The sequence below is a fragment of the Peromyscus californicus genome, unplaced genomic scaffold, assembly GCF_007827085.1.
Source record: "Peromyscus californicus insignis strain IS unplaced genomic scaffold, ASM782708v3 Scaffold_20__1_contigs__length_68692818, whole genome shotgun sequence".
Lineage (NCBI taxonomy): Eukaryota > Metazoa > Chordata > Mammalia > Rodentia > Cricetidae > Peromyscus > Peromyscus californicus.
Genome location: NW_026294503.1, coordinates 44,085,194 through 44,112,750, shown reverse-complemented (window position 1 = coordinate 44,112,750; position 27,557 = coordinate 44,085,194). Strand labels below are relative to the sequence as shown.

The window sequence follows — 27,557 nt, the reverse complement described above, 5'->3', positions numbered from 1 at the left end:
TGCAGTATGTGCCATAGTATGCGTGTGTCCCCAACCCTGCTCCCTCAGACATGACCGGTGCAACCTCTCCTCTAGCCCTGATAACAGGCCAATAGAGTAGGCAGAGTTAGTGCCAGGCCCACCTGCCCAGGTAAGCCTGCGGGAGCCTCATTTGAGACTTGGCAAGGGCAGAAGGTCTGGACAAGGGGTTGGGCAGTGAGAGAAGAGGGTCACACTTCTGCCGCAGGTCTGTGGGACTTGGGTTCATGTCATCCCTCCTCTGACATTAGGAGGTGGGGAATTAGGGCTGGGGGGGGCAGGAACTCAGTGGTGAAGTACTTGCCCAGTATATATGAGGGTGTGGTTCCATCCCCAGCACCGGGGCCAGGGTCCCCTCAAGGAGTCGGGTCCCAAGCAGAGAAGAAGCCTGTCAGAACAGACAAGTCCTCCATTTGGGTTTACCTCCAGGGTGCCTCAGCTTGCTCTGGCAGGAGGGTGTGTGGTCCAGGCCTATAGGGTGGGCAGGGCTATATAAGGACAGATGAAGGACTGGGGACTCCCAGAGGTGACCTGGGAAAGTGGCTCATCCACGCATGCCCACCAGTCTACGCCCAGAGGGTAAATAATTGAAGGGCAGGTCACAGGAGCCTGCCTGCGTCACAGGATGCCTTCCCCACAGGGTCTGGTTACGCCCCAGATCGCATTGACATCCCCCCTGGCTGGTGAATAATTAAGCAGCCACCTTCTTCCAGATAGGACTCCATCTGCAGGCTCCACTCTACAGCTTTGTTGCTGCCCGCTGTCTGGGAGGCACAGCACTGGGCACCCGTAGAGACTGACTCCAGCCCTGCTAGGCGACCTGCCTCCTCAGTGCCAGCGCCACCTTCCATGGCTCCCGAAATGGACCAGTTCTACAGGTCTACCATGGCCATCTACAAGGTGAGCTCATGGGCCGTGGCCAGCATGGAGAGGCCAGGCTGGCTCCAGGGCAGAGGGAGAGCCTAGGCTGGGCTAAGCTATAGGTGTGGGAGTGTGGATCCTTGGGATTTGTCTACAGGACCCTTCCCATGCACACCTTGCACACCGTCACCTGTGAGGTAGGAAACAGCCAGCCTGCTGGATAGATGAGAAACCGAGCTCACAGAGGTTAACGAGCTCGTTCGAGGTCAGCGAGGGAAGCAGAAGGCCGCTGGGATTGGAGTCAAAGCCCAGTTCAAAGCGTCAGGCTTGCCTCCACTGCCCAGGGTGTTTTCCAGCTGGCCACAGCCTGGGTGGGGACCCAACCCCATCGTCGACCCCAGGGGTCCTTTTGAAAAAAAGCAGTATGCGGGGTGATGTCAGCAGCCCCAGAAATCTATTCTGGTGAGGCCGGGGTACAGGATGGGCTGAGCTGTGCCCAGTGGGGTAGCAGCAGATGGACAGGCTTCCTTCAGCCAGTGAGACCAAGAGAACTCTGAGGTTTGTCATGTCGGGTGGGAGCAGGCCTCCCTGGGGCAGGTGTGTGACAGAAGCTGTCTGCGAGGGACTCCCGGCACCGGACTGAGGCATCTGTAGGAGGGGGCCAGGGTTCTGGTGGCCTCAGAGGTCAAGGTGGGCTTCACAGGGCTAGGTACTTATGTCCATGTCTCCTTCTTTCCACCACTATGGCCTGCATCCCTTGCCCTCGGGGCCAGAGCATCATGGAGCAGTTTAACCCTGCACTGGAGAATCTCGTGTACCTGGGTAACAACTACCTCCGAGCCTTCCACGGTGAGTGTCCAGCCTGGGACTCAGCGCCTGCCATCACTGAGGCTGCATCCCACAGCTTAGCACTCCTTCTTGGCTGCTGGGCTCGCCCTCAGCCCTGAGTGCTACAACCCACCCATGTTCCACACACTCCTGAATCCTTCGTACACCTACCCGCTCCTCCCTGAGCACACAGGTGCCTGCAGCCTCCCTCCCTCCCATGGGATGCACGGGAAGGTCTTCCTCAGCAGCAGACAAGGCAAGCGCCTCTTTGTTCTCTGGCAGTGTCAAGAGTCACACATCACTCAAGGGCACCTCTCCCCATTCCCCCATGTCTCAGCGTCCCCTCTGCACAATCAGGGTAGCACAGATTGAGCACTGGGCCTGAACTTTCTCCTCTCCTGCAGCTCTATCCGAGGCGGCTGAGGTGTATTTCAGCGCCATCCAGAAGATTGGGGAGCAGGCCCTGCAGAGCTCCACATCACAGATTCTGGGTGAGTTTCTGCCCTCTTGACCCCACCCCCACCCCCACCCCCAGCCTCTGCCTACTCTTCCAGCCCAGGGTCCTTTATCTGTGATTTTGTTTGTTTGTTTGTTTGTTTTTGTTTTTTGAGATAAGATTTCTCTGTGTAGTCATGGCTATTCTGGAACTCTCTTTGTAGCCCAGGCTGGCCTCGAACTTAAAGATCTGCCTTCCTCTGCCTCCTGAGTGCTGGGATTAAAGGCGTGTGCCACCACACATGGTTTACCTGGGTTCTTATTGTCTCCTCTGGTCTAGGCCAATGTGGCCCACACTCTGGGGCTTCCTTCTGCATATGGGCCTTCCTAGAAGCCCCCACCTCCACACAGGCCTGTGGCCAGTGCCAGGAGCCCCATCTCTCATGCTTCTACCCCAGTTCTTCCCTACCCCTCCCTATAGACCAGAGTTACCAAGTCCTGAGTAAGAGCCATGCATGAAATCCTTGGACTTTGGTTCCCAATCCAGCCAGGAATGTCCTGACTGGCTTCTGGCAGGAGGAAGGCAGATGGAGCAGGCTCTCCACACTAAAGGCAGCCCTTCTTGCCTCCAGGTGAGATCTTGGTTCAGATGTCGGACACTCAGCGGCACTTGAACTCAGACCTGGAGGTGGTGGTGAGTATCAGGCCCCGAGGCCAGAATCACTCAAGCAGATGGGCTGCGGTTCAAGAATGAGGGCCCAGAGGCTCAGGAGATAGGCTCTGGTGGTCAAGAGCTGGCTGTGCAAGCCGGAGGGCCTCGGGTCAGATCCCCAACACCGATGTAAAAGTCCAAGCATGGTGGCACATGCCTGTAATCTCAGCACCGGGGAGATAAGACCGGAAAATTCTGGGGCTTGCTGGACAGATAGTCTTGTGAGTCAGTGAGCAGTAAGTTAGTGAGAGACCCTGCAGGGTGGCAAGCCATGAAGGAAGGCACCGGCTGTCACTCTGTAGCTTCGCATGCATGCACACACACATGCACATGCCCCCCACATATAGACACATACAAACCTGTGCATGCATACACCAGGGAGAGAGAGAGAGGTGGGGGCAGGGGACGGGGAGACATCTAGGGATGACCTCTTAGGCTCCAATGGCCTTTGACAACATGGAGACAAGTTGGCCTGGTCAAGCCTCAGCAAGCCCAGCTGCCACCACCTTTCCTGTCCTGTTGTATCAAGGAGCTGAGTCTCAGGGTCTAGGTGTCATTGCCCACAACTCTCGAATGAGCAGAGGAGCTGAGAAGAGAAAGGTCTACTGCACCAGGCCCAGGGCCTAGTCCCTGCCCACCCCAGCTCCTCCCTCCACCTCCCTAGTTGCAGCCATGGGGTTCTGACTATGGCATCCCAAGTATAGGAGCCACCACACCTCCATCGCCATCAAGAGCAAATACAGGCACCCAGCAGTCCTGTCCACTCCCGAGTCCTGGCCCTGCTACCCTGAACAGCTGGCCCTCATGTGGTCATGGGTGCTATCCTGCTGGTCTCATGGCCTGGGACTGTCAGCCCTTCCTCCTGCAGCCTGGCACAGGTGCCCTTCCCCCAGCAGGTGCCATCCACCCTCCCTTCCTGGTGCCAGCAGATGTTTCTGTTAGCTCCTAGCACATGGACGTGAAGACAGGAAGCTGGTTCAGGCTCAGAGCCCGACTCCAGCACTTGCTGGCTTTGGTGCCCCTGGACTCTGGACCTCAATTTACCTACCTTAAAAAAAAGGAGATAATCACATTTCCTGGTAGAGTTCTCTGGAAGAGGGGGAGGTAAAGTGAATCAATAAGGTGAAGCTGTTTTCTAGGGCTGAGGATGTAGCTCAGGTGGTAGAGTACTTGCCTAGCACAAATGAAACCCCAGGTTCAATCCCAGCACTACATAAAATGGGCATGGTGGTATAGACCTAGAATCCCAGCACCTATGAAATAGAGGTAGAAGAATCAGAAATTCAAGGTCATACCCAGCTGCATAGTGTGAGACCCTGTCTTAAGAAACCATTTTTCGCCGGGCGGTGGTGGCGCACGCCTTTAATCCCAGCACTCGGGAGGCAGAGCCAGGCGGATCTCTGTGAGTTCGAGGCCAGCCTGGTCTCCAAAGCGAGTCCCAGGAAAGGCGCAAAGCTACACAGAGAAACCCTGTCTCGAAAAACCAAAAAAAAGAAACCATTTTTCTGGCAGGGTGAGAGAACCCTGGGTTCCTGAGCCGCGCTGTGGGCTAATGAGATCTTTATTTGCCTATGTCCGCTCCTCTCCGCTTCAGGACCAGCAAAGGCAGGGATCCGCTTTGCTCTGTAGCTCCAGGTCCTGTGGGCTCTAGGCAGGGCTTCCCCCAGTGTGGAAGGAGAGGGAGCCTTGGGAAGGGAGTGGAGCTTGCTAGATGGAGGAGAGAGGGAGAGAGCTTCCCAGAGGGCACAGCGGCAGGCAGAAGCAGCCCTGAGTCTGGAAGCCAGGCAGAGTGGAGAGGTGGGTGTGCCCTTATGGTGACGAGGCCTCGGAAGACCCGGAAGGGGATCTAGACTGACAGTCCCTGCTTTCCGTCTTGTGGGGGACTGGAGGTTAGGGCGTTCTTTGGGGCTCTGTTTGACACAGAGATCAGTTTTCCCGGTGGAAAATACCTATGGTACTATGCATGGCCGAATAGTACTTCTGGCACCAGGACTTCATGGACACTTGGTAGCACAGCACTAAGCCCCCAGCACATGCTTGGACTTGTCGTCGGTTATGGAACTTGGCTCTGTGTGTCTCCGTGTTTCACCTGGGCTGGGCAGGGACAAGTATCACCCAGGCCCACTCTGTAAGGAGAGCTGCCTCTCCAGGCAGCAACATCTTGGCTGTGATAACTGGGCAGGGCCCCCAGCCAGAACCATACCAAGTAGAACATCACCACAGGCTGACCCTTTGGTGCTCCAGTCTGTACGGATCCTGGGCACTGCTGAGGTGGCTAGGATACAGACAGAAATCTCGCCCTCCCACAGAGGGGCAAGACCAAACAGCTTGGCCAGGGACCCTATGTGTCCCACAGTAAATTCACACTTTATAATGGAGAAAAAGAGTACAGGGCAGGGAGTGTTTGAGGGATTGCAGAGGAAGCCATGCTGAGGAAGGGGGGTTGAGGAAAGCCTGGGAGAGCTGTGGAAGTCCCCCAGGGGCGGGGACCCAGGTTCCAGCTGGCAACAAGAGCCACAGGAGATCAGTCAGTAGCAGGGCCATGGTGGCCGGTCCTCTCTGAAAGGGGCACTATCAGTGGCTGTTTGGGTGAGAAAGAGACAGACTCTGGCTTAAATTTCTTTAAAAACGTTTTAAAGTAACAAAAGTAAAACTAAATACAGCATATCACACCAGACATGTTAGTACTGAATGTCTCGTGATAAGATGACCCAGCCCAGCGTCGGTTTTAGCTCCCAGGTCTAGAACTCGGTCTGTCCCTAAACCCCAGCCCTGGGAGGCCCCTCTTGTGTACCATCAAATTCACAGCCTCCCCCCCCTTACCCTCACAGTAGTGGATGTCTACGCTGGCACTTCTTCATAGTTTGTCCCCCAAATTCGATCCCAAGACCTAGAATGTGAGGTTTTTCTTTTTTTTTTTCTTTTTTTGGTTTTTCGAGACAGGGTTTCTCTGTGTAGCTTTGCGCCTCTCCTGGAACTCACTCGGTACCCCAGGCTGGCCTCGAACTCACAGAGATCCGCCTGGCTCTGCCTCCCGAGTGCTGGGATTAAAGGCGTGCGCCACCACCGCCCGGCAAGGTTTTTCTTTTTAAAGACACGGTCTCTATATAGTCCTGGCTATCCTTGAGCTCGAAAAGATCTTTCTGCCTCTGCCTCCTGGGTGTCAGGATTAAAGGCATTCGCCACCTCACCCAGCCTTCGGTGAGATTTCTTCACACCTTTTTTAAACCTATGACTCCCCTCCATTTGGATCCTTTATTTTCTTTGGCTGTTGAACACCTGGGCCCATTGGTCTGGCCTCCTAACTCCTGGGAGTCTCTGACGTGCCCCTGGCTCAGTCTGGTGGAGTCTTCTGGCTTTGGGTCTTTCACCCTAGGCTTGATCTGGGTCCTTCTGTTGGGGAGCACCCTGCTGTGTAGAGCCATTTATGAATGAATGGGGTTCCTCAGCACGGCCAGTTCTCTGGGGGAGCATGGCTACCTAAATATGTCTGTCTTAGTTAGGGCTACTATTACTATGAAGAGACACTGTGACCACAGCAACTCTTATAAAGGCAAACATTTAATTGGGGCTGGCTCACAGTTTCAGAGGTTTAGTCCATAATCTTCATGGTGGTGTGCAGGCAGACGTGGTGCTGGAGAAGGAGCTGAGAGTTCCACGTCTTGATCCACAGGCAACAGGAAGTGAACCGTGTGTCCCACACTGGGTATGGCTTGAACATATAAGACCTCAAAGCCCACCTCCACAGTGACACACTTCCTCCAACAAGGCCATACCTACTCCAACAAGACCATATCTCCTAATAGTGTCACTCCCTATGGGCCAAGCATTCAAACACATGAGTCTATGGGGCCATTCCTATTCAAACCACCACAATGTCTATAGAGATATGCTTCCTATCTCTATGGCTACCCACCATGTGCCTCACATTGCAGAAGGCAGAAGAACACCTCACTGCCCTCCCCTCCCCTCAGGTCTCAAGACAATGAGTCCCTCCCCCATCTTCCTCTGAAGATGACCCAATTATTAAAGTACATGAGTGTGTGTCTAAGTGGGGGTATATTCATGTGAGTGCAGTTGCCCGTGGAGGCCAGAGGAGGGCATCAGAGTCCCTGATGGTGGAGTTAGAGGCACTTGAGAGCCGCTCAGTGTGGGTGCTGGGAACCGAACTCCAGTCCTCTGCAAGAGCAGTATGTGCTCTTAAAGGTTGAGCCACCTCTCCAGTTTTAATTTGATTTAAAAAAAAAAAGATTTATTTTTACTTTTATTTATGTGTGTATGCCACAGTATGCAGGTGCCTCTGGAGGTCAGAAAACCATGTCAGATCCCTTGGGGCTGGAGTTAGAGGGGGTTGTGAGCCACCCCATGTGAGTTCTGGGAACCACACTCGCCAGACTCTCACAAGAGCAGCAAGCGTTAACCACCCCGTTCCTGACTTGATGTGTTCTCCACACCGTTATTGCTCTATCTCCTGCTACTGTCGGTGGTAGTGGTTTCAGCCTCCCGTGCATGGTTTGCTCCTGAGCAGTGGTTTTCTCTGTGGAAGATCTTTAGCCAAGGAAGCCTGGATTTCCAGCTTCTGTGCCCTTTAGACAGGATCCTAGAAGTCTGTGGGCTCCTAGACTCTGGCCTCATCCCTTCCTTTGCTGCTGCTTTAGATGTGGACTTAGCTGTTTCTCCACACAGCCCCGATGTTGTTTTGGCTCTGATGTTTTTTAGTTTTGTGGCAAGTGGTAGTTTGAGACCATAATCTGGGCACTGGGAGCATTGAATGCTCCAAAACTCATCATAGGTTCTGGTCTCTCTCAGTGGCCTGTGCTATCCATAAGCACATGGAGAGTCACACATTCATATCTGCATGCATGTAGATACACATACACACATCGGCCTCAGGATAGAATGCCTGGAGCTCCCAGGTCAGCCATAGTGCTCCACCAGCGTCTCCATCACACTCCTGTCTCCTTCCTCCCCCATCAGGGGTCCCTCTTCTTGAGCATGTGGAGAATGAACATTAGAATGTCCTGAAGCCCCTCCCCCCCCTTGCTGCATCCCACATCCCACACAGCAGCCTTGGAACAGCGATGCTGACTGCCATTCTGGAGAGCAGCTGAAATGGGCTGTGTCCAGTCTGCAGCATCCTGAGAGCAGCTGAAATGGGCTGTGTCCAGTCTCTAGCATCATGAGAGCAGCTGAAATGGGCTGTGTCCAGTCTGCAGCATCCTGAGAGCAGCTGAAATGGGCTGTGTCCAGTCTGCAGCATCCTGAGAGCAGCTGAAATGGGCTGTGTCCAGTCTCTAGCATCTTGAGAGCAGCTGAAATGGGCTGTGTCCAGTCTCTAGCATCCTGAGAGCAGCTGAAATGGGCTGTGTCCAGTCTCTAGCATCCTGAGAGCAGCTGAAATGGGCTGTGTCCAGTCTCTAGCATCCTGAGAGCAGCTGAAATGGGCTGTGTCCAGTCTGCAGCATCCTGAGAGCAGCTGAAATGGGCTGTGTCCAGTCTGCAGCATCCTGAGAGCAGCTGAAATGGGCTGTGTCCAGTCTGCAGCATCCTGAGAGCAGTTGCGCTGTCAGCAGAGCGTGCCACACCTGCCGCAGGTTTCTCCGAGTTCATCTTCCTGCTGTGGCCAGGCAGCGCCCACCAGGCAGTGTGACTCGAGTCTTCTTGGCCGCTGTCCTTCAACAGCTCCCACAGGAAGGGGATCCTGGGACAACGTTCTCTGAGTTCTTGCTGCTGGGTGGCGTTTATTCCTGTTATAGTAAAAAGACCGTTTTGCCGCCTCCCTCCCATCCTTTCTTGCTCCACCCCCTACTCCCTCCATTCCCTCCCTCTCTCCTCTCTTCTTGTTCTTAGAATAGCTTGAGTGTTCTTCCTTTGGACCAGAACTCTGAGCTCTGCTATAGAAAAGTCTGACTATCCAGTTTTTCACTTGTTCTTTTTTTTTTTTCCTAGATGTGTGATTCCCCCTTTTTTTATTTTCTTAAACCTAATGTTTTTTTTCTACAATACATTTTGAGATTGACCAGTCTGGGTTATTTTCAATTATGTGATGTACTTCTTTCTCTCTCTGTGTGTGTGTGTGTACATGTGCATGTGTGTGCTCATATGTGAGTGGACCAAAGGTCAACATCAGTAACTTCTATCTCTCTTCACCTTAGTTTCTGAAGCACAGTCTCTCACTGAACCTGGAGTGTACCAAGTCAGCTAGACTGGGAGGCTAGTGAATACCACGCATCCCTCTGCCTCCATCCCTCAGTATCAGGGTTATAGGAGCATACCATCATGCCCAGTGTTTTATGTGGGTGCTGGGTATCCAAGCTCAGCCCCTCATATTTAAGCAGCAGGCACATTACCACAGAGCCATCTACCCAGACTTGAGATGTAATTCTTCAAAAATTATTTTTATTTTATTGTATGCATCTGGGTGTTTTGCCTGCATGCATGTCTGCACATCATGTGTGTGCAGTGCCCATGGAGGCCAGAAGAGGGCGTCCTCTGGACCTGGAGTTAAAGACAGGAGCTTCCGTGTGGATGCTAGGAACCAAACTCAGGTCCTCTACTGGACCAGTAAGTGCTCTTATCTGCTGAGCCACCTCTGTAGGCGCCTTCTTCATCCTCCTCATCCTCATCTTCTCTGATGTCTCTTGTTTTGGGCTCTATACATAATGCATGCCCCTGGACAAAAAGGTCAGAGTGCAATGTCACTGTCTGCATCTGTTGCTGTCTTAGCACCTAGAGACAGGGTCTCTCACTGAGCCAAAAGCTCAAAGTTTTGGCCAGGCTGGCTGGAACCTGCCTCTGGTTCCACCCGCCATGCTGGGGTTATAGACACACAGGGATTTGAACTCAAGTTCTCGTGTTTAGAGAGCAAGTGCTGAGCCATCTCTTCAGACCCACACTTATTAAATATGTCATTTCAGGTTTTGGGGGTTTTTTTTGAGCTGAGGATCGAACCCAGGGCCTTGCGCTTGCTAGGCAAGTGCTCTACCACTGAGCTAAATCCCCAACCCTTATTTTTTTTAATGATTTATTTGTTCTTATTTTTTATGTGCATTGGTGTTTTGCCTGCATGTATGTCTGTGTGAGGGTGTTGGTCCCCTGGAACTGGAGTTACAGACAGTTGTGAGCCGCCATGTGGGTGCTGGGAATTTGAACCTGGGTCCTCTGGGAGAACAGCCAGTGTTCTTAACTGCTGAGCCATCTCTCCAGACCTTCACGTTTATTTTTTAACTTCAAGCAGTTGCCTTGAGTTACATTTTTGGAGTTATTTTGCTTTATTTTTGCACTGTTTCTTCGGGGCTCCTGTTATCTGTACCTAGACCTTTATAGCCTATCTTAAAAAATTAGTCTTTCCTCCTAGGTTTTTGACACTTTTTTTAAACAAGTCTTTTTTTTTTTAAAGATTTATTTATTTATTATGTATACAGAAGAGAGTGCCAGATCTCATTACAGATGGTTGTGAGCCACCATGTGGGTGCTGGGAATTGAACTCAGGACCTCTGGAAGAGTAGTCGGTGCTCTTAACCTCTGAGCCATCTCTCCAGCCCAGGTTTTGACATTTTATGTTGGGGTTTTTTTTTTTTGGTTGTTTGTTCTTTGTTTTTGTTTTTGTTGTTATTGTTTTGTTTTGTTTTTTTTTTTTTTTTTTTGGTTTTTCAAGACAGCGTTTCTCTGTGTAGCTCTGGCTGTCCTGGAACTCATGCTGTAGACCAGGCTGGCCTCAGACTCACAGAGATCTGCCTGCCTCTGCCTCCTGAGTGCTGGGATGAAAAGTGTGCCCCACCACCGGTGAGGGTGGTTTAATAACTGGAGCTCGGTAGGCTGGGGTTACAGTCATAGCCCAGGCCACCCAGGTCTATGTTATTATTGCTGTTATTATGTGTCTACTTTATGCCTCTTATCGTTTCGTGTGTTGTGTGTATGGATGCTCCATCTGTCTTAGTGTGACTTGGCTGTGTGTGCCCACAGCTTGCCTCTCTAGCCCCATGTCGCCAGGTGGTTCTCTCCGGCCGACAGCTGTTAGCTCTGAGAACGTGTGGAAGTCCTTTGTGGGTCTGTGATTTCAGTTCTGTCGAACAGCTGGGAGTGGAGTCTTCTGGTCAGAGAACTAGCATATGTTTGGTCTTGGAAGGAACTCCAAAGACGTTTCCGGAGCTTGTGGCCTCTGAGTTCCCACCATGACGGGCAAACACTGCTGCTTCTCAGCTCTTTGGCAGCACCCGCATGTGCGGTCAACTGTGTTTTGTTTTGCCCTCTTTTGGTCATGGAATGCTCCTCACTGTAGCTTTCATACGCCCTGGATGGATGTGACTTCAGTGGGCTCGCTGGACGTCTGTGTGTGGTCCCCGCTAGCATTCGTTTAGTGTTTTGCCCTTTTTATTGGGCTGTGTTTATTGATGACATTTCTTTGAGACAGGGTCTCACCATGTAGCCCTGGCTGGACTCAGACTCACAGACCTCTGCCTGCCTCTTTCTCCCAAGTGCTGAGATTACAGGAAAATGCCACCGTGCCCAGCTTATAGGAGTTCTTTGTATAATCAAAACATGAGCCCTTTGTCAGATGTACATACTCAGTGACTACTTTCCCCCAGTCTCAGCTTGTCTGTTTGTCTTTTCTTTTTCTTTCTATGGACTTTTTGGACAATGTCTCACTGTGTAGCCCAGGCTGACCTTAAGTTGACATCAGCCTCCCTGTTTTGGCCTTATGTGGCAGATTCCCGACACACACCCCGTGCCCAGCTGTCTAATCGTCTGTCTGTTTTCTGTTTCCTTTTTTCCTTATTTCTTTTATTTTTGATATTACATCATCCCCTCCTCCCTTCCCTCCCTCCAAATCCTTCCAAATACTCCTCCTTGCTTTCTTTAAGTTCATGGCCTCATTAATTATTCACATAAATAATTTTCATTAATTACGCATATATGTATGCATGTACGTCTATATTTCTAATTATGACCAACTCGGTCTGTATAATGTTTCTCGAATGCATGTTTTCAGGGCTGACCCTTCGGTATTGGATGAGCAGTTGGTGCTCTTCCCCAGGAAAGACTGTCTCTCCCACTCTTGGCACTCCTTAGTGGCCAGTGGTTCTTTGTGTGGTGTGGAGACCTCATGGGTTTTCCCTGCCCACATTGGCATGTCTTCTGGTGTCCTCTTTGTTCAGCTAAAGTTTGGGTAATCATGTTGGTGAGACCATGGATGTAGCTTCTGACATTACTGGGAGACACACTCTCACAGCAAACTCCCATTTCCCCTGGCTCTTGCCACCTTCCAGTGCCCTCTTCCACAGTGTTCCTTGAGGCTTCGGTGCGGGAGTGTTTGAGAGATGTATCCATTGGTGCTGGGCTCCACAGCTCTGCGTCGGTTGTGTTTTTCTGTGCTGGTCTCCATTGCAAAGAGGAGTTTCCTTGGTGAGGGGTGAGGACCACACTTATCTGTGGGTATAAGGACACATGTTTAGAGTGTAGTTAGGGATTCTGCTGGTTTAGTAAAGTGCTTGTAGGTTCTCCTCCAAGATCCATGACGTCACTAGCACTGAGTAGCTGGTTAGGTTTCCAGTACCAGGCATGATTTTCCTCTTGTTGAGCAGATCTTAAAGAGCTGTTGGTTACCACCAATGTATGTACGCCACTACCGAACCCTTGGGTTATCTAGCATGCCATGCTGGTTGATGTTATGGTTTATTGGTGCCATAACTGAGTATCTATTCATTTTCTTTTATTTTTATTTTATCTGTATGGGTGTTTTGTCAGCATGGAGACCAGAGGAAGGGGTCGGATATCCTAGGACCAGAGTTAGAGATGGCTGTGAACCACCATGTGGGTGCTGGGGATTGAACCAGCTGGGGTCTTCTGGAAGAGCAGCCAGTACTTTTAACCACTGAGTCATCTCTCCAGTCCCTCTGTCCACTAGGCCAGGTGTGGTAGAACATTCCTGTAATCCCAGCACTCTCGAGGCAGAGGCAGGAGGATCTCCGAGTTCAAGGCCAGCCTGGTCTACAGAATGAGTTTCAGACCAGTCAGGGCTACACAGAAAAATCCTCTAACAAGAAATGATATACATATAGTGTAGTCTTTTTAAAAATTCTGTATTTCATGTGTATGAGTGTTTGCCTATATGTGTACTTATATGCAATGTCTATGGAGGCCAAAAGAAGGTGTCTCATCCCCTAAAACTGGAGTTCTAGATTATTATGAACCACTACGTGGGTGCTGGGAACTGAACTCAGGTCTTCAGCAAGATCAGCCAGTGTTTTTACCCCCACGCCACCTCTCCAGCCTGACCAGTCTTTGATGAGCAGGGATTCTCAATTTTTGTAACTGTTTGTGTTTACATCTAGTCTGAGAAATGTTTGCTGCCCCATGGCAAAGGTGTTCTATTTTCTCCTGGAAACTCTGTCTTCTGGGCCTTACATCTGTTTCTGATCCTTCTCAAGTCCACCCTTGTATATAAAGTCAGTGTTCACACACACACACACACACACACACGCACGCACGCACGCACGCACGCACGCACGCATGCACGCACGCACGCACCCCATAGATAATCAGATATCCCAACACCACTGAAGAAAGTTTCCTTCAATCATCAACAGACACGGAGTCTTGGCTGGAAACTGACTAGTGGCACCTTAAGGGGGGAACATGTCTGGGCTCTTGCTCTGTTCCATGCTGACTTTCTGTCCATAGGCTGGTCCCATGCCATCCCCCATGTAGTTGAGGGTGACCTGGAGGGGGGAACATGTCTGGGCTCTTGCTCTGTTCCATGCTGACTTTCTGTCCATAGGCTGGTCCCATGCCATCCCCCATGTAGTTGAGGGTGAACTCTCAGACCAGGCGGGCTAAGAATATCTCTTCTCTTTGGTGAGATCATTTGCCTGCTGAGACCCCTTTCCATCTTTCTGTCTTTCTATCTATCTGTCTATCTATCTATCGTCTATTATCTATCATCGATCAATCTGTTCATTATTATTATTATTGTTATTGTTATTATTTTGAGTTTTTGAGACAGGGTTTCTCTGTGTAGCCCTGTCTATCCTGGAACTAGCTTTGTAGACAGACTGGCCTGGAACTCACAGAGATTCCCCTGCCTCTGCCTCCTGAGTGCTGGGATTAAAGGCGTGCGCCGCCACCTCCTGGCTTTTTGTTTTGTTTTTGTTTTTCCCTTTCCGTGTATTTATTAATCATGGACTCAGCCTGTCAGTTTCTTCAGGAAAGCCTGCTGGAATTGGACAGAAATTGCTCGGGGGGCTGGGGGTACCTTAACCGTGTGTCTTCAGATCACCCGTGTGCTAGAGCCCTCATTCATTTTTCTAAGCAGTCTTGTGTTCTTTGCAGCCTAGCAGTCTTACACATCCTAGGACAGGTTAGTTCCTGGTTGTCAGATGTTTTAAAGTCTCTGTGTGTGTTGTGTACGCTGTATGGCGTGCGTTCATTTGTGTGTGAGTACTGGGCATGCCCACTCCACGGCACAGTTGTAGAGGTCGAGGACAACCTCGGGTCTCAGTCTTTGCCTTTTACCTGTTTGAGATACGGCATCTTTGTTGTTTGCCGAGGGCTGCTCCAGGCTAGCTGGCCTTCGAGTTTCCAGGGATTCTCCTGTCTCGACCTTCTGTCTCATCTTGCCAAAGGCTCACTGGGATTCTCTGGGCTGCTGAGTGTTGCTTTACATGGGTTCTAGGGATTTGAACTCAGATCCTCACATTTCTACAACCAGAGCTTTACCCACTGAGCTGTCCGTCCTCACAGCCCTATTTGATGTTTTTGAAGTCATGTAAATGGCTTTAGTAAGTGGCATTACCAACTTCTTTTTCTGATGTTCATTGCTTAGCTGGGTGAAGCAGCACATACCTGTAATCACAACATTCCGAGGAAGGAGGATTTTGAGTTCAAGGAAAGCCTGGGCCACATAGCAAGACCCTGTCTCAGTAAAACCTCACTTGTGGCCTGGAGAGATGGCTCAGAGGTGGGGATCACTGGCTGCTCTTCCAGAGGTCCTGAGTTCAGTTCCCAGCAACCACGTGGTGGCTCACACCCATCTGTAATGAGATCTGGTGCCCTCTTCTGGTCTGCAGGTGTACATGCAGACGGAACACTGTGTACGAGACAAATAAATCTTAAAAAAGAAAAAAAAAAAAAAGATGCTGTAGATGTATGTCCCACCTTATTCCCAGTACTTGAGAGACAGAGGCAGGAGGATCTCTGTGAATAAAAGTCTACTCCAGTCCACATAGCAAGTACCAGGCCAGCCAGGGCTGTGTAGTGAGGCCCTACCTCAAGAAAAACAAAACAGCTGGGCGGTGGTGGCGCACGCCTTTAATCCCAGCACTTGGGAGGCAGAGCCAGGCGGATCTCTGTGAGTTCGAGGCCAGCCTGGGCTACCAAGTGAGTCCCAGGAAAGGTGCAAAGCTACACAGAGAAACCCTGTCTCGAAAAACCAAAAAAAAAGAAAAAAAGAAAAACAAAACAAAACAAAACAACTCAGTTGTTCATTGCTTGGCTTTTTTTTTTTTTTTTTTTGGTCTTTCGAGACAGGGTTTCTCTGTGTAGCTTTGCGCCTTTCCTGAAACTCACTTGGTAGCCCAGGCTGGCCTCGAACTCACAGAGATCCGCCTGGCTTGGCTTATATTCTAATAGGATGAGTGTGGCTCCCATACTAAGAAGCTTTAGTACAGGGAAGAAGGGCGGAAGTGTGGAGACCAGCAGGAGATGGTTGCAGTCTCTTGGGGAAGGGTGATGTGGTTGGGGAAGAGGTGGCCGTGCGGTGGTACAGGGCGGAAATCAGACTTAGGGAGATGGAGGGCAGAAGATGGGGGATTTTCTGAGAGATGGAGGGAGAAGGTGGGATGCCATCCAGGCTACCAACTAGACCAGTGCTTCTCAACCTTCCTAATGCTGTGACCCTTTAATACAGTTCCTCAAGGTATGGTGACCCCCCCAACATAAAATTATTTCCATTGCTACTTCCTAACTGTGATTTTGCTACTGTTATGAATCGTAAATATCTGATCTGCGACGCCAAGGGGTCACGACCCACAGTTTGAGAACACCAGACTAGACCTACCTGGTTGCTGTCATCTGAGGTGCCTTGTAGCAAGGAATCAGAGGTCTGGGAAGTCAGTCGGGTTGGGTGGGGCCCGGGCTGTGCACCTGGGGATTATCAACCTGAGCACTGAGGAGTTTACCAAGGTGTGGCAGGAGCAGAGTTTGCCCTTCCGGGGTCAGGAGGCCACCCTGAGGGGTCACAGGGAGGAAGAAGAGTAAAGGTCGGGCTAAGCTGCAAAGCTGAGGGAAGGTACCTGAGGAGGAGTGAGTGCCAGTCATGTGGGGTGAGGAGTCCCAGGCTGGCACGGAATGGAGCGGTGTGGTGGTGTGGGGTCGTTGTCATTGGTGAACTGGAAAAGCCTTGTTATTGGCATGATGGCTGAGCTGGGGGCTGAGTGGGGGAACAGCAGGGTTGTTCCATCGAGGCAGCTTTCAGGAGGCTCCTTATCCAGCCGAGGCTGTAGCTCAGTGGTAGAGCTCGGCCCTGGGTTTGACACTCAGCGCTGCAAAGAAAGGCAGGGAGGCTCCTGGCCTACATGGCAAGAGGGTTCTCTGGGCTGCCGGCCCCTCACAGAGCTTCGAGATCTGCACTGTGCGGCTGGCCTCGGTTTCCTGTGTCTGTATCCGGGACCTCACAGGATCCTTTTATGCCATGAGTGTGCAGTGTAACAATAGCAGGAGGGAGTCCCTTAGCCTTCCCCGGGGTTGGCGACTTCCTTGTGTCCTAAGTCACCTGCTGATCACAGGCATTCCTCTGGCTTCAGTTCAGTCTCAGTAGGACCACTTCAGCTTGAGGGAGACTTTCCCTTGTGACACTTGACCCCCACCTGAGGAGTTGGCCTGTGTCTTCTGTGCCGTTGGCCATCACAGCCATGCCACAGCAGTGGGAGAGACTGAGATGCCGCTGTCCTGTCCTGTTGTCTTTGTCCGTGGCATGTGTGTGCCTCAGTTCACACAGGACAGAAGACAGAGGGAGCCATATTGCCCCCCACAGAAGCCGAGACACGAGGACAGGGAAAGCCCACATGGGCAGCAAAGAAAAGAGCCTCCGCTTCACCGCTGCATTGGAGAGCTGCATTGGAGAGCTGCATTGGAGAGCTGCATTGGAGAGCTGCATTGGAGAGCTCTGCAGGCTGTGCTTGAGGGAAATGTCAAGGGAATTCAGCTGCACAGCCGTCAGGGCAGGCTGTTCTACTTCTCATGCCCACCCTGAAGTTCTGTGTCTTCCTAGGTCACGGTCTCCACAGGCAGGCTCTCCCAGTCAAAGCATTCCGAGTGTGTCCGGTCTGTTAGTTTGGTACATTTAAAATGTTCTATAGCTTTCTGTGGCTACATAACTACCATTCATTGTCTTTACCAATGCTCTGGTCACAGAGTGGCCTGGCTTTGAGGATGTGCCCAGCCCCATACCTTCCCCAGGCTCCGGTTTATATTGGCAGATTGTGTAGATGAGGTTTTCGGGAACACACAGATGTGTCTGCATGGAAATCCTGGACTGTCTCTTTGGTGTGAGTGAGCATCATGAAGAGGGCAGGGTGGACAAGGATGTCAGATGTAAACAGACAGTGCTTTGAGGGCCACACCTATCCAGTGGTCCCATCCGGTAGGAACACTTACCTTATGTTCTAGAATGATCCCCATTTCTGTTTGCTGTTTTTATAAGCATCCCCAGGCACAGGCTGGTGACAGTGGCAATCGTTCAAAGACTTGACTTGTACAAAAAGGAGCTTCAAGGTTCCTGGCAGACCAGCCACTAACAAGTTCTTAGGAACAACCATGGGAGAACCTTAAGAATGTTCTAGTATACTAACTCTCTGCACATGGGGAAGTTCCCAGCATTCCTTTTTTGTGTGGTACCTTAGCCCCGTGGAAAGGGCCCAGGGCAGCAGGAAGCCTCCCACAGGTGAAGAATGGATACAGGAAAGTCACTCAGAGCTGGCAGAAGTGAGCATGTCAGAGGGGCGGAGGTAATCTTGTTCCCAGGCAGCTCACACCCAATGGCTCCTCCACTGACTCCTCCCCAGCATCGGGAGGCCTCAGGGAAGCTGACAGAGGGTATAGGGATGTGCCAGGGCCCTACCCAGCCCATAGCATCAGAACTCCTCAGGTTCTTAGAGAGCATAAGACCAAGCCCTGGGGAACTGAGGCCCAGAGTGGGACAGCACCTAACCCAAAGTCACAAAGCACATCGGAAGCAGAATGAGGCTGATAGGCAGCTTGTTTGAACCTCAGCTCAGCCGCTTTCTCCTGCCTCCCAGGAGGTGCTCCCCACGTGCCTCCCCTTCCCAGGCCTCTGCAGCTCTGGACCCTTCTACAGGGCAGGCTCTGCAACACCTTGGGACCCGAGCTGCGCTTCCTCACACTCAACTGCAGTTCCAGTGGACTGTGGACAGGGAACTGCAGTAAACTCTTCCCCGTGGCTGGAAGAGCAAAGGAATGTGTGTGCTTTCTAGAAACAAAGGAGGGCTGTGGATTCTGCCTGGGGAGGCAGGAAGGGTTCTCAGCAGAGGGACAGGAAAGCACATTTGGAGATGGATCAGAAACCACAGGCTGAGGGGACAGAATGCACAAGGCCCAAACTGACGAAAAATGAGACCCAAGAGTCTTCAACACACTCACTGAAGGATTCCAAGCCGGAAACCACCTGGTCAACTACGCAAGCCTCCCTCCAGCCACGTGACCTTACCATCATGTGGACCGCGGCCTGGTGTGTTAGGAATACGGTGGGCAGCATTGTTGGGGTCCGAGGGCACCCTGGTCACCCCCAACTTGTGCTCCACTCAGGTGCAGACATTCCATGGAGACCTGCTTCAGCACATGGAGAAGAATACCAAGCTGGACATGCAGTTCATCAAAGTAAGTCTGTCCCTCTGCCCCAGCCCCTCCCAGACAGGACACACGCGCGCGCACACAGACACACACACACACAGACACACACACACACACACACACACACACACACACCCCTTGCAGGAGAGGGCTAGCTAGGCCAGCCCCAAGCATCCACCTGCCCCAGGTTGTACAGTCCCATCTGGGCCCCTTGGTTCCTTGTCTACTCCTCTGAGCCCTGGCCTCTTTGATGTGGGATCCCCCCTGTGTCTGTCTGTCCTCCCCTAGGAGAGCTGCCAGCACTATGAGATTGAGTATCGCCACCGTGCGGCCAACTTGGAGAAGTGCATGTCTGAGCTGTGGCGCATGGAACGCAAGAGGGACAAGAATGCGCGGGAGATGAAGGTGTGAAGGCCAAGGGGTTGGGCTCCTCCACCCAAAATGATCCTAGCTGTGGGGAGCACAGCAGAGGAGAGTCACCAAAGGCCACCCTCAGCACCTCTCTCTTCCTCAGGCTCACTGAGAAAATAGGATCATTGGTCCTGTGCTCTTGAATGGGTAGCAAAAATGGGTCCACCCCCAGCCTGCCTGAAAAGAGGCATCCAGTCCCTGCCGGGGCACTCCCAGCTGCCATCCCTGCCTCAGACTCTGGGCTACCTCTGCACTCCCCTGTGCAGGATACCAGAGATGCAGGGACACAAACCATGCATTCAGGGGAGGCCTGGAGAGGGGGCATCTGAGGACAGGGCTCAGGCCTCCAGCCAGAACCTTCTCCCTCTGCCCCCAGGAGAGCGTGAACCGGCTGCACGCACAGATGCAGGCCTTCGTGTCCGAGAGCAAGCGCGCAGCCGAGCTGGAAGAGAAGCGTCGCTACCGCTTCCTGGCTGAGAAGCACCTGCTGCTGTCCAACACCTTCCTGCAGTTCTTGGGCCGGGTGAGTGGGGCTGGGGAGAGCAAGCCCTGCCCTCCTGAGCCAGCTGTGTGCAGGAAGCAGGGACGCTCCTTCCTTCTGTCTTCCTGTCCTTTCTTCATCGGAGTCGGAATCAACCTCACAGCTCTGTTTCTGTGTTCATTTGCGGATATTACTAACTCATGATTTGTTCGTTCATGTGCACGGCATGTATTTAGTTGGGTCAGAGGACAACTCTGTGGAGTTGGTTCTCTCTTTTAACCTTTACCTGCTTCCAGGACTCAACTCAGATCATCAATCAGGCTTTTGCCGCAGTCTCCTTTACAAAGAGCTGTCTTGCTGTCCTCCATTTTTCTTTCTTTCTTTCTTTCTTTCTTTCTTTCTTTCTTTCTTTCTTTCTTTCTTTCTGTCTGTCTGTCTTTTCTCTCTCTCTCTCTCTCTTTCTTTGAGGCAGTGTTTCTCTGTGTAACAGCTCTGGCTGTCTTGGAACTCACTCTGTAGACCAGGCTGGCCTTGAACTCACAGAGATCCGCCTGCTTCTGCCTCCCAAGTGCTGGGATTAAAAGACCCAAGTATTAGGAGGGGGCATCCCCACTGAGACTTGGGGCAATCACAAAGTTACATGTAGGGGATTCCCAGAACCTCTGAGCTTCAGTGATTTGGAGGAATAGGAAGCCCCTGGCGTCTAGTCAGCGCCTCTGAGTTACCTTGTCCTGTAGAATCTGGGTGCATGGCCGGGCGGTGGTGGCGCACGCCTTTAATCCCAGCACTCGGGAGACATAGTCAGGTGGATCTCTGTGAGTTTGAGGTCAGCCTGGGCTGCAGAGCAAGATCCAGGACAGGCACCAAAACTACAGAGAGAAACCCTGTCGCAAAAAACTAAAAACTAAAAAAACAAACAAACAAACAAAACCCAACACAACAACAAAGAAAGAATCTGGGTGCATGGCTGGCAGCTGTGGGTTGGGAGAAGAGGCAGATGAAGATGGATGGGAAGATTCAGAGCATTCAGAGCAGAGCATTGAGGTCAGAACCGAGGTTCTGTCGACAGGACTTACATTACTCATGGGGACAGAGGCCACAAAGACCAGAGGTCTCGGGTTGGACTGGTGGCTGTATGCCTATATAGTGAGCATTGAGGGTGTCTGTGCTCCCAAAGGAGTGACCCTGGGGGAGTGGGGAAGGGGGACTTTCTGCCTGGAAGACCCTAAAAGGGTCCTGGATTTCGGCACCAGATGTAAGGATGAAGCAGAGAAGCGCTCGGACCGAGGCCTCTTTATTGGAACAGTGAGGACCCCAACCCTCCACAGGGTGAAGGTTGGGGCATTTAGAGGGGCTGGGGGCACGCATAGATATCTAGTCATAGCTACCAGGGAGTTACAGCTGGTTTGTGCCGTTTGACCGGGAGCAGGGTTTTGTTTGCAATACCCGTGCGTAGTGTTTCTTAGGGTGAAGCAGCGTGGGAAGGCTGGGGCCAAGCAATTCCTTACGGTTTGGGGCTGTTGCCCAGTATAGCCCGCCTCGATTCCTCATGACCTAAGGCTATTGGCCATATGTTACCCACCATATTGTCTTACAATAAGGAAGCAGAAAGCGTAGAGCAAGATGTGAAGAAAAGCAAAAGGGCCTGGACCCTGGGGAGGGTCTTTCCCATCTCTCTACTGGTCAGGCCTTTCCTCCGACCTCACCCACCTCCTCTGTGTGTGTGTGACACAGCCAGCAAACCGTCTCCAGATGCAGATGGAGTGGGTGAGCCCGAGGACACGGGCTTCACTGCACTGACGTGTACATCCGCCCACAGTACATGAGATGCTCGTGTCTGGGCCCCTCAGTGATAGCCTGGGGGCTGCTTCTTTTTTTTTTTTTTTTTTTTTTTTTTTATTTATTTATTTAGTATACAGTGTTCTGTCTGCACATATCCCTGCAGGCCAGAAGAGGGCACCAGATCTCATTACAGATGGTTGTGAGCCACCATGTGGTTGCTGGGAATTGAACTCAGGACCTTTGGAAGAGCAAGCAGTGCTCTTAACCTCTGAGCCATCTCTCCAGCCCCAGGGGCTGCTTCTTTAATTTTGGCTAATCAGAGAGTAAAATGACCTCTATGTGGAATGTCCCCTCAGAAGTATGAGTTTCATACGTGAGACTGGCATTTCTTCCATTTTCAGAGTCCTTTTTCTTCACTGGGATCCATCATAATCTTTTCTTTCATCTAATCTTGCTTATTAATTTATAGACTGCTTCATTTCCATGTGTTGTTCATGCCCATGCATGTGTGTAGTAGGTCCTAAGACTGACTGACCTCAGGTAGCTGTCGCCACCTCCCATCTCGCTGCGGGAGTGTTGAGCATCAGGCTTCCTCCCTGGGTCACGAGACTTGAGCAGCTCCTTTGTCCTCTGAGCCGTCTCCTCCTCCCATCCGAGAATCCCTTTCCACCCACCTGTGTACTTCTAGTTTCCCTCATGGTGTCTCCTCTGGCTTTGGAACTCCAGCTCCACTCTGCCTCTCCCTGGGTGCTCGTTAGCAGGACTGGGCGGGACTGAGGGAAGTAAGTGATGCCAGGCCAGCCTTGGTGTTTTAGGCCTGGCCAGGGGCTCTCAACTCGGGAATGGTCCCTCTAAACTAGACAGGCAGGGCCCGTGTGCCAGCCGTTCACTGCCCCTGAAGCATCTCTCTGAGCTCCTATGCTAATTCCTGGCTGCAAGGAAACATGGTGTCCACCCAGGCCTGCTGGACCAGCTGCTTCCTGGTCACTGCTCTGAGGTCGTCAGCAGCTGCTCCAGCTTCCAGGGAGAAACCCTTGAAAGGTGGCCGTGGCAGGTGCCTCTGCTGCTCAGTGGCTGGGAGACCATCACTGAGCTCCCTGCCCCTCTTCTGTAAGACTGAGGTAGTAATGGGACCGCCAGGAGAGCTGTGAGATAGAGGCAGCTGTCTCCTTTGCTCCATCTCCGTTTTTGTTTTTTTGGTTTTTTGTTTGTTTGCTTTTTCGAGACAGGGTTTCTCTGGGTAGTTTTCCGCCTTTCCTGGAACTCGCTTTGGAGACCAGGCTGGCCTCGAACTCACAGAGATCCACCTAGCTCTGCCTCCCGAGTGCTGGGACTAAAGGAGTGCGCCACCACCGCCCGGCTCCATCTCCGTTTTGTGAACGGAGGCAGAGTCTTGCAGAACCGGAGCCTGATGGTTGTTGGGCTCATTAGCTAGCCAGCTTGCCCAGGAGGTCCCACACAGCCTAGACACTTTGCTTTGCGCAAGCTTACCAGTTCGCCTTATTTTATATGATAAAGCATACAGCTTGCTCAGAGTAGGACCCGTGCGTGCACCAGATGCGTGCATGGTGAAGGACCATGGTCCCCTATGGAGCCCAGAGACTGACAGGCCCATGGTTTCCTCCATAAGGAATGGGTCAGGGAAGGATGGGCAGGCCTCAGATGATGTGGTTAAGCCCAACAGGTCTGGGCTGCCCGGGCTGCCTCTGCAAGGGGCCAGTGTGCGGGCCCTTGCACATGAAAGTCAGGATCGCAGATAAGGGGTGGTGTCTTAAGCAAACTCCAAGCTGTGACACCTGTCGGACCCCGGAGTCCGGCGGGCCACACTTGACCCAGTGTCTCCGGCCAGGCCCGGGGGATGCTACAGAACCGCGTGCTGCTGTGGAAGGAGCAGTCGGAGGCCAGCCGCAGCCCGTCGCGCGCCCACTCCCCGGGGCTGCTGGGCCCGACACTGGGGCCGCCCTACCCCTCGGGCCGCCTGACGCCCACCCGGCTGGACATGGTGAGGCCCTGGCCGCCCCCGCCGCCCTTCGCGCCCCCGCCGCCCTTCGCTGGGCCCTGGGCACCGCCGCCCTGCGCCTGGAGCCCGCCGCCCCTCGCACCCCCGCTCTACGCTGCACCCCTTGCGCCCTGGCGCCGGGGGCTCGCCTCTGCACCCCCGTGGTGGCCCCACCGGGTCCCCAACCCTTACGCCGACGCTTGGGACTGGGGCTGGGGGCGGGGCTAGCGAGGCTCCGCCCCTCCCGCCCCACCCCCCTGCCCTCTCCCCTCGCAGCCCCCGAGGTCCCTGGGAGAGTATGGCTCCCCCCGCAGCCGGCAAGGCTCCAGCTCCTACGGCCCCGAGCCCGCCGAGGCGAGGTCCGCGTCCCAGTTGGAGCTAGACCGCCGATCACTGCCCCGGACACCGTCGGCCTGTGGGTACCCCACGCACAGAGGTGCAGGGGGCGGGCCAGGAAGGGGCTGGGGGCGGGGCTGCAGCAGGAGGGAAGGAGGATAGACTGCAGGGAGAACTTTCACTCATCCCCGCAGCCTCGCTCTACGCCAGCAGCACCCAGCGCTCACGGTCCAATTCCTTCGGCGAGCGCCTGGGCGGCGCGGGTGCCAGGAGAGTCCGCGCCCTGGTCTCCCACTCGGAGGGTGCCAACCACACGCTGCTGCGCTTCTCGGCTGGAGACATCGTTGAGGTGCTGGTGCCCGAAGCTCAGAATGGCTGGCTCTACGGCAAGCTGGAGGGCTCGTCCGCGTGAGTGGAGCCCGAGGGTCTGCGCTCCACCGGGGTTTCCAGGCCTCCGACTCCCTTCCTTTCTCCAAACCGCCCCGCCTCCGTCTACTCAGCCACTCCCGGGGCTGAGAGAGCCGAGTGGGGCCTTGGAGAAGGGGACAGATGGGATGGGCAGCGGGCTCAGAAAGGAGGGACTCGGCAAAACCCCACTGCCTTCATGTCTTCTGTGTGCCCCCCTGCGTCCTCCTGTGCTGGAGCTGAGACGGAGGTGGAGGGAAAGCCCCCCACCCCCCGCCCTGCAGGCACTGTACAGCTCACAGCCCCCAGGAACTTACAGGGCTGGTCTGCACCCCAGTGTGGAGTGGGGAGAGCCAGACACCCCTGAGTGTCCACACAAATGGGACTGGTGGCCCTCTAGGAAGTGTACAGGGTCTAGGAAGGGGAGGACAGGGTGTGAGCCTGCAACTCTCCCAGGACTTACAGGAGGACGTAGATAGAAGCCAGTGTGTGAACCCTGGAGGGCCAAGAGTGACAGCTAGGAACACTCCCACAGAAGACTGGGGGGTGGTCAACGGTGGACAGGGAGTGGATGGGGTTGTCTGGGGGTCCAGGTGGAAGCATGTAGGAGTAGAAGACAGGTAGGGGAACCAGGTGGTGGGGACAGAGGAGGATGTGGGGTGTGAGCACCTCATGTACTGAGGGGGACTGAGTAGATGGGTGAGGGACTGATGGGTGACCAGTGCCCCAGTGGATACACTGGAGGAGGCCATGGGTGGCTTCCCGGGTGAGGTATGGGTGGGTGAGCAGAGGTGGGGCCTGAGGGAGGTAATGTGGCGTCTAATTAAGGTGGAAGTCGATGGATCCATGCCCTGTGAACCAGGAGCACAGGTGACTGACAGCGTGTGCTGTAGGCAATCAGCTGCCACCGTGCAGACCCACGCCACACCACAGATAGCTTCCAGAGTCCTGACAGGAAGCCGACTAGATACAACTGTCCACCCGCCAGCAGGGTGGAGGTCGGGGAAAGTGTCTCCTCACGGGGCGCACGGAGCGCACGGATTGTTATGTCAGTCACTTTTGGATGAGGGGTACTCTTTGGAGAATATTCTCCCAGCATCTACTGCCCATCCCCCGTGGGCTTTCTGAAAGATTAAGGGGGGGGTACCAAGACTGGTGGCTGGGGACACTCATAACTGTGCCACTCACTGGCCTAGGCCAACTCCAAACCGGTGCCGAACCCTGTGAAATGGAGACAGGACCAGAGGGCCTGTGGCTGGAGGGCATCCATCCCTGCATGTCCCCGAACAGCCTGCTTGCTGACTTAGTTGCCAACTCCCCTCCTAGGTGCCTCAGCCCCTGGTGGGACATGAAGTTAAGTGGCACTGTTAGGCCTTGACACCAGGAAAGCCATGTTGGTGGGGTGAGCCAGGCCACCGTCTGTAGGGTCTTCAGAACTAGCCGGGCTGCCGCCCTGCTTAAGGGGCCATTGATGTCTGCCCTACAGAAGTGGCTGGTTCCCTGAGGCCTATGTGAAACCTTTGGAAGAGATGCCAGTGAACTCCATGAACCCAGTCACCCCCATGAACTCCATGGCCCCCATGAGCCCAATGAATGAACTGCCTTCCAGGTACCTTAGTTGGCGGGGTGGGGCCCCAAGGGTGTTCCTGTCCCTCCCTCCAGGAGGCATCTGTGAGATAATCTAATGGGTCTGGCCTCTTTGGCCTCTGGAGAGCTGTGCCCAGATTTCCCACCTCCTAATGAAGGGTGCGGTGTGCCTCCTGTCAGGGCCCCCCAGTCTCAGGTCCAGCAAGTGGGAGGGGGCACCAGGTCTGCCTGCTTTCTCTGACTCAGGTCCTACCCCCTCCGGGGCAGCCACAGCCTTGATGACCTCTTGGACAGGCCAGGCAACCCCGCAGCCTCATCAGACTACTGGGATAGCCAGTCGCGCTCCCGGACCCAGAGCCGCGTCCCCAGCCGTGCCCCCAGCCCCGCACCCACACCCTTGCCCAGCAGCAGGCGGAGCAGTGTGGGCAGCATGGGGGCAGCCACCGATGTCAAGGTCAGCCCCACCTGTCCTCAGCCTGGCCCGACCTATGGAGTAGCCCAGCAAGGGAGACCTTGGCCACACTTCTGCTGGGGATGCGGGGTGGGAGTGGCGGGGAAGGAGTGGGCTGGGGCCACGGGGTTACCAGCCTTACCTTGCAGGGGCAGTCAGCCCCAGGCCGCGGCACTGTGCAAAGCCTAGAGCTTTCTCTGAAACTAGACTTTGAGCTGCACAGTGTCCTCGAATCTGGCCCTGCAAGGCCTCGACCTCCCAGTCCTGTGCTCTCCTGGGGCGAGTGGTGGGACCCCCATCTTCCCTTCACCCCTGAACCTGCCCTCCCTTCGTGCAGAAACTTATGTCCTGGGAACACCACCCCCCAGAGCTCTTTCCACGGTGAGTCCCAACGGGCAGGAAGCCAGATGGTAGCAGGTGACTTGAAACAGGCGGGCGGCAAGCAGCAGACGCTTGGCCAGCTGCCTGGCCACTCTCTCTAGGCACATAGACGGGGGTCTCTGCCCCCCTCATGCCAGCCTGTCCCCCACAGGGGTACAAATCCCTTTGCCACCGTGAAGCTGCGTCCCACTGTCACCAACGACCGCTCAGCACCCCTCATCCGCTGAGGCCATGTCCTCCACCGGGGCCTGAGGGCCCCAGCACGCTTGCCCAGGGCTATTCCAGCCAACAGCAGCAGCAGTGGATCCCGGATGCCAGGCGCTGATACCCAGGGGACCATCTTTCCCCCTCTGCCTGCAGCCCAGGAGCTCACTGAGGGCTGGGCCTGCCACATGGAGCAGGGAGAAGGGGGGGTGGGGCACAGAGCAACTTGTTGCTTTCAGGGACCCCACGTCTCCCCCCAGGACCCAGCCTCTCGCCTCCCATCTTCCTGCCTGTGCCTCCTCTTCCGTCCCTGCCCCGTGAAATCCCTGTTTAACTTTTGTAACTGATTAAAAATAAAGGAAGTGGGCACAGTGAGAGCCAGGGTGTCTGATTTGGGGACAGGGTAAGGCCTTGGAGGTGGGGATCCGCTAGGGTGAATGGAGTCTCAGATCTGCCCCCCCCCAGCCCCTCAGGACTCTTCTTTTGAAGTCTTTAAGGCTGTACTAAGGTCCTCACCTTCATCCCCCCATCTCCAAATGGCATCCCAAGGAATGGTGCCTGTTCCCCTCAGCTGGGACACAGCACCCTTTGTTCCAGCAGCCCTCCACCCTCTCACATCCAGGCTCAGGCCTGGATTAGCCTTATCCAAGGGAAGCCAGGAGCCCCTCCTGGAATGTGACCTGGGGCTGGGGTGGGAACAATGGTACACAGAAGTGACTTGGCAGGCTGGGTCTCTCCAGGGCACCACTGTGCCCCCAGCCCCAGATTACAACCCCCTCAAGGCAGGGCTTTGTGCCAG

The 27,557-nt window shown here is 53.7% G+C and overlaps 1 protein-coding gene across 3 annotated transcripts; it reads left to right on the top strand.

Moving 5' to 3' along the window:
- Positions 1–122: 122 nt before the first annotated feature.
- Baiap2l2 (BAR/IMD domain containing adaptor protein 2 like 2) lies at positions 123–27,135 on the top strand. Of its 3 annotated transcripts, none has more exons than XR_008220587.1 (14): positions 123–918; positions 1,653–1,728; positions 2,112–2,198; positions 2,775–2,836; positions 18,677–18,748; positions 19,010–19,126; positions 19,509–19,655; positions 23,245–23,397; positions 23,671–23,809; positions 23,925–24,138; positions 25,622–25,744; positions 25,969–26,176; positions 26,397–26,554; positions 26,706–26,785. XR_008220587.1 is itself a non-coding variant. In XM_052748334.1 (14 exons), the coding sequence occupies exons 1-14, from the start codon at positions 868–870 to the stop codon at positions 26,779–26,781; spliced, it is 1,569 nt and encodes a 522-aa protein (XP_052604294.1). In that variant the 5' UTR covers positions 123–867; the 3' UTR covers positions 26,782–27,135. The 3 variants fall into 3 exon arrangements, 2 of the variants coding, with proteins under 2 accessions (XP_052604294.1, XP_052604295.1); XM_052748334.1 differs by having other exon boundaries at positions 26,511–26,554; positions 26,706–27,135; XM_052748335.1 differs by having other exon boundaries at positions 26,397–26,823.
- Positions 27,136–27,557: the final 422 nt, after the last annotated feature.

Coding starts and splice junctions, on each gene's coding strand:
- Baiap2l2 (XM_052748334.1), top strand. CDS start 868: ATGGCTCCCGAAATGGACCAGTTCTACAGGTCTACCATGGCCATCTAC. Junction 2,837..18,676: donor ACTCAGACCTGGAGGTGGTG/GTGAGTATCAGG, acceptor TGCTCCACTCAG/GTGCAGACATTCCATGGAGA. Junction 18,749..19,009: donor TGGACATGCAGTTCATCAAA/GTAAGTCTGTCC, acceptor GTCCTCCCCTAG/GAGAGCTGCCAGCACTATGA.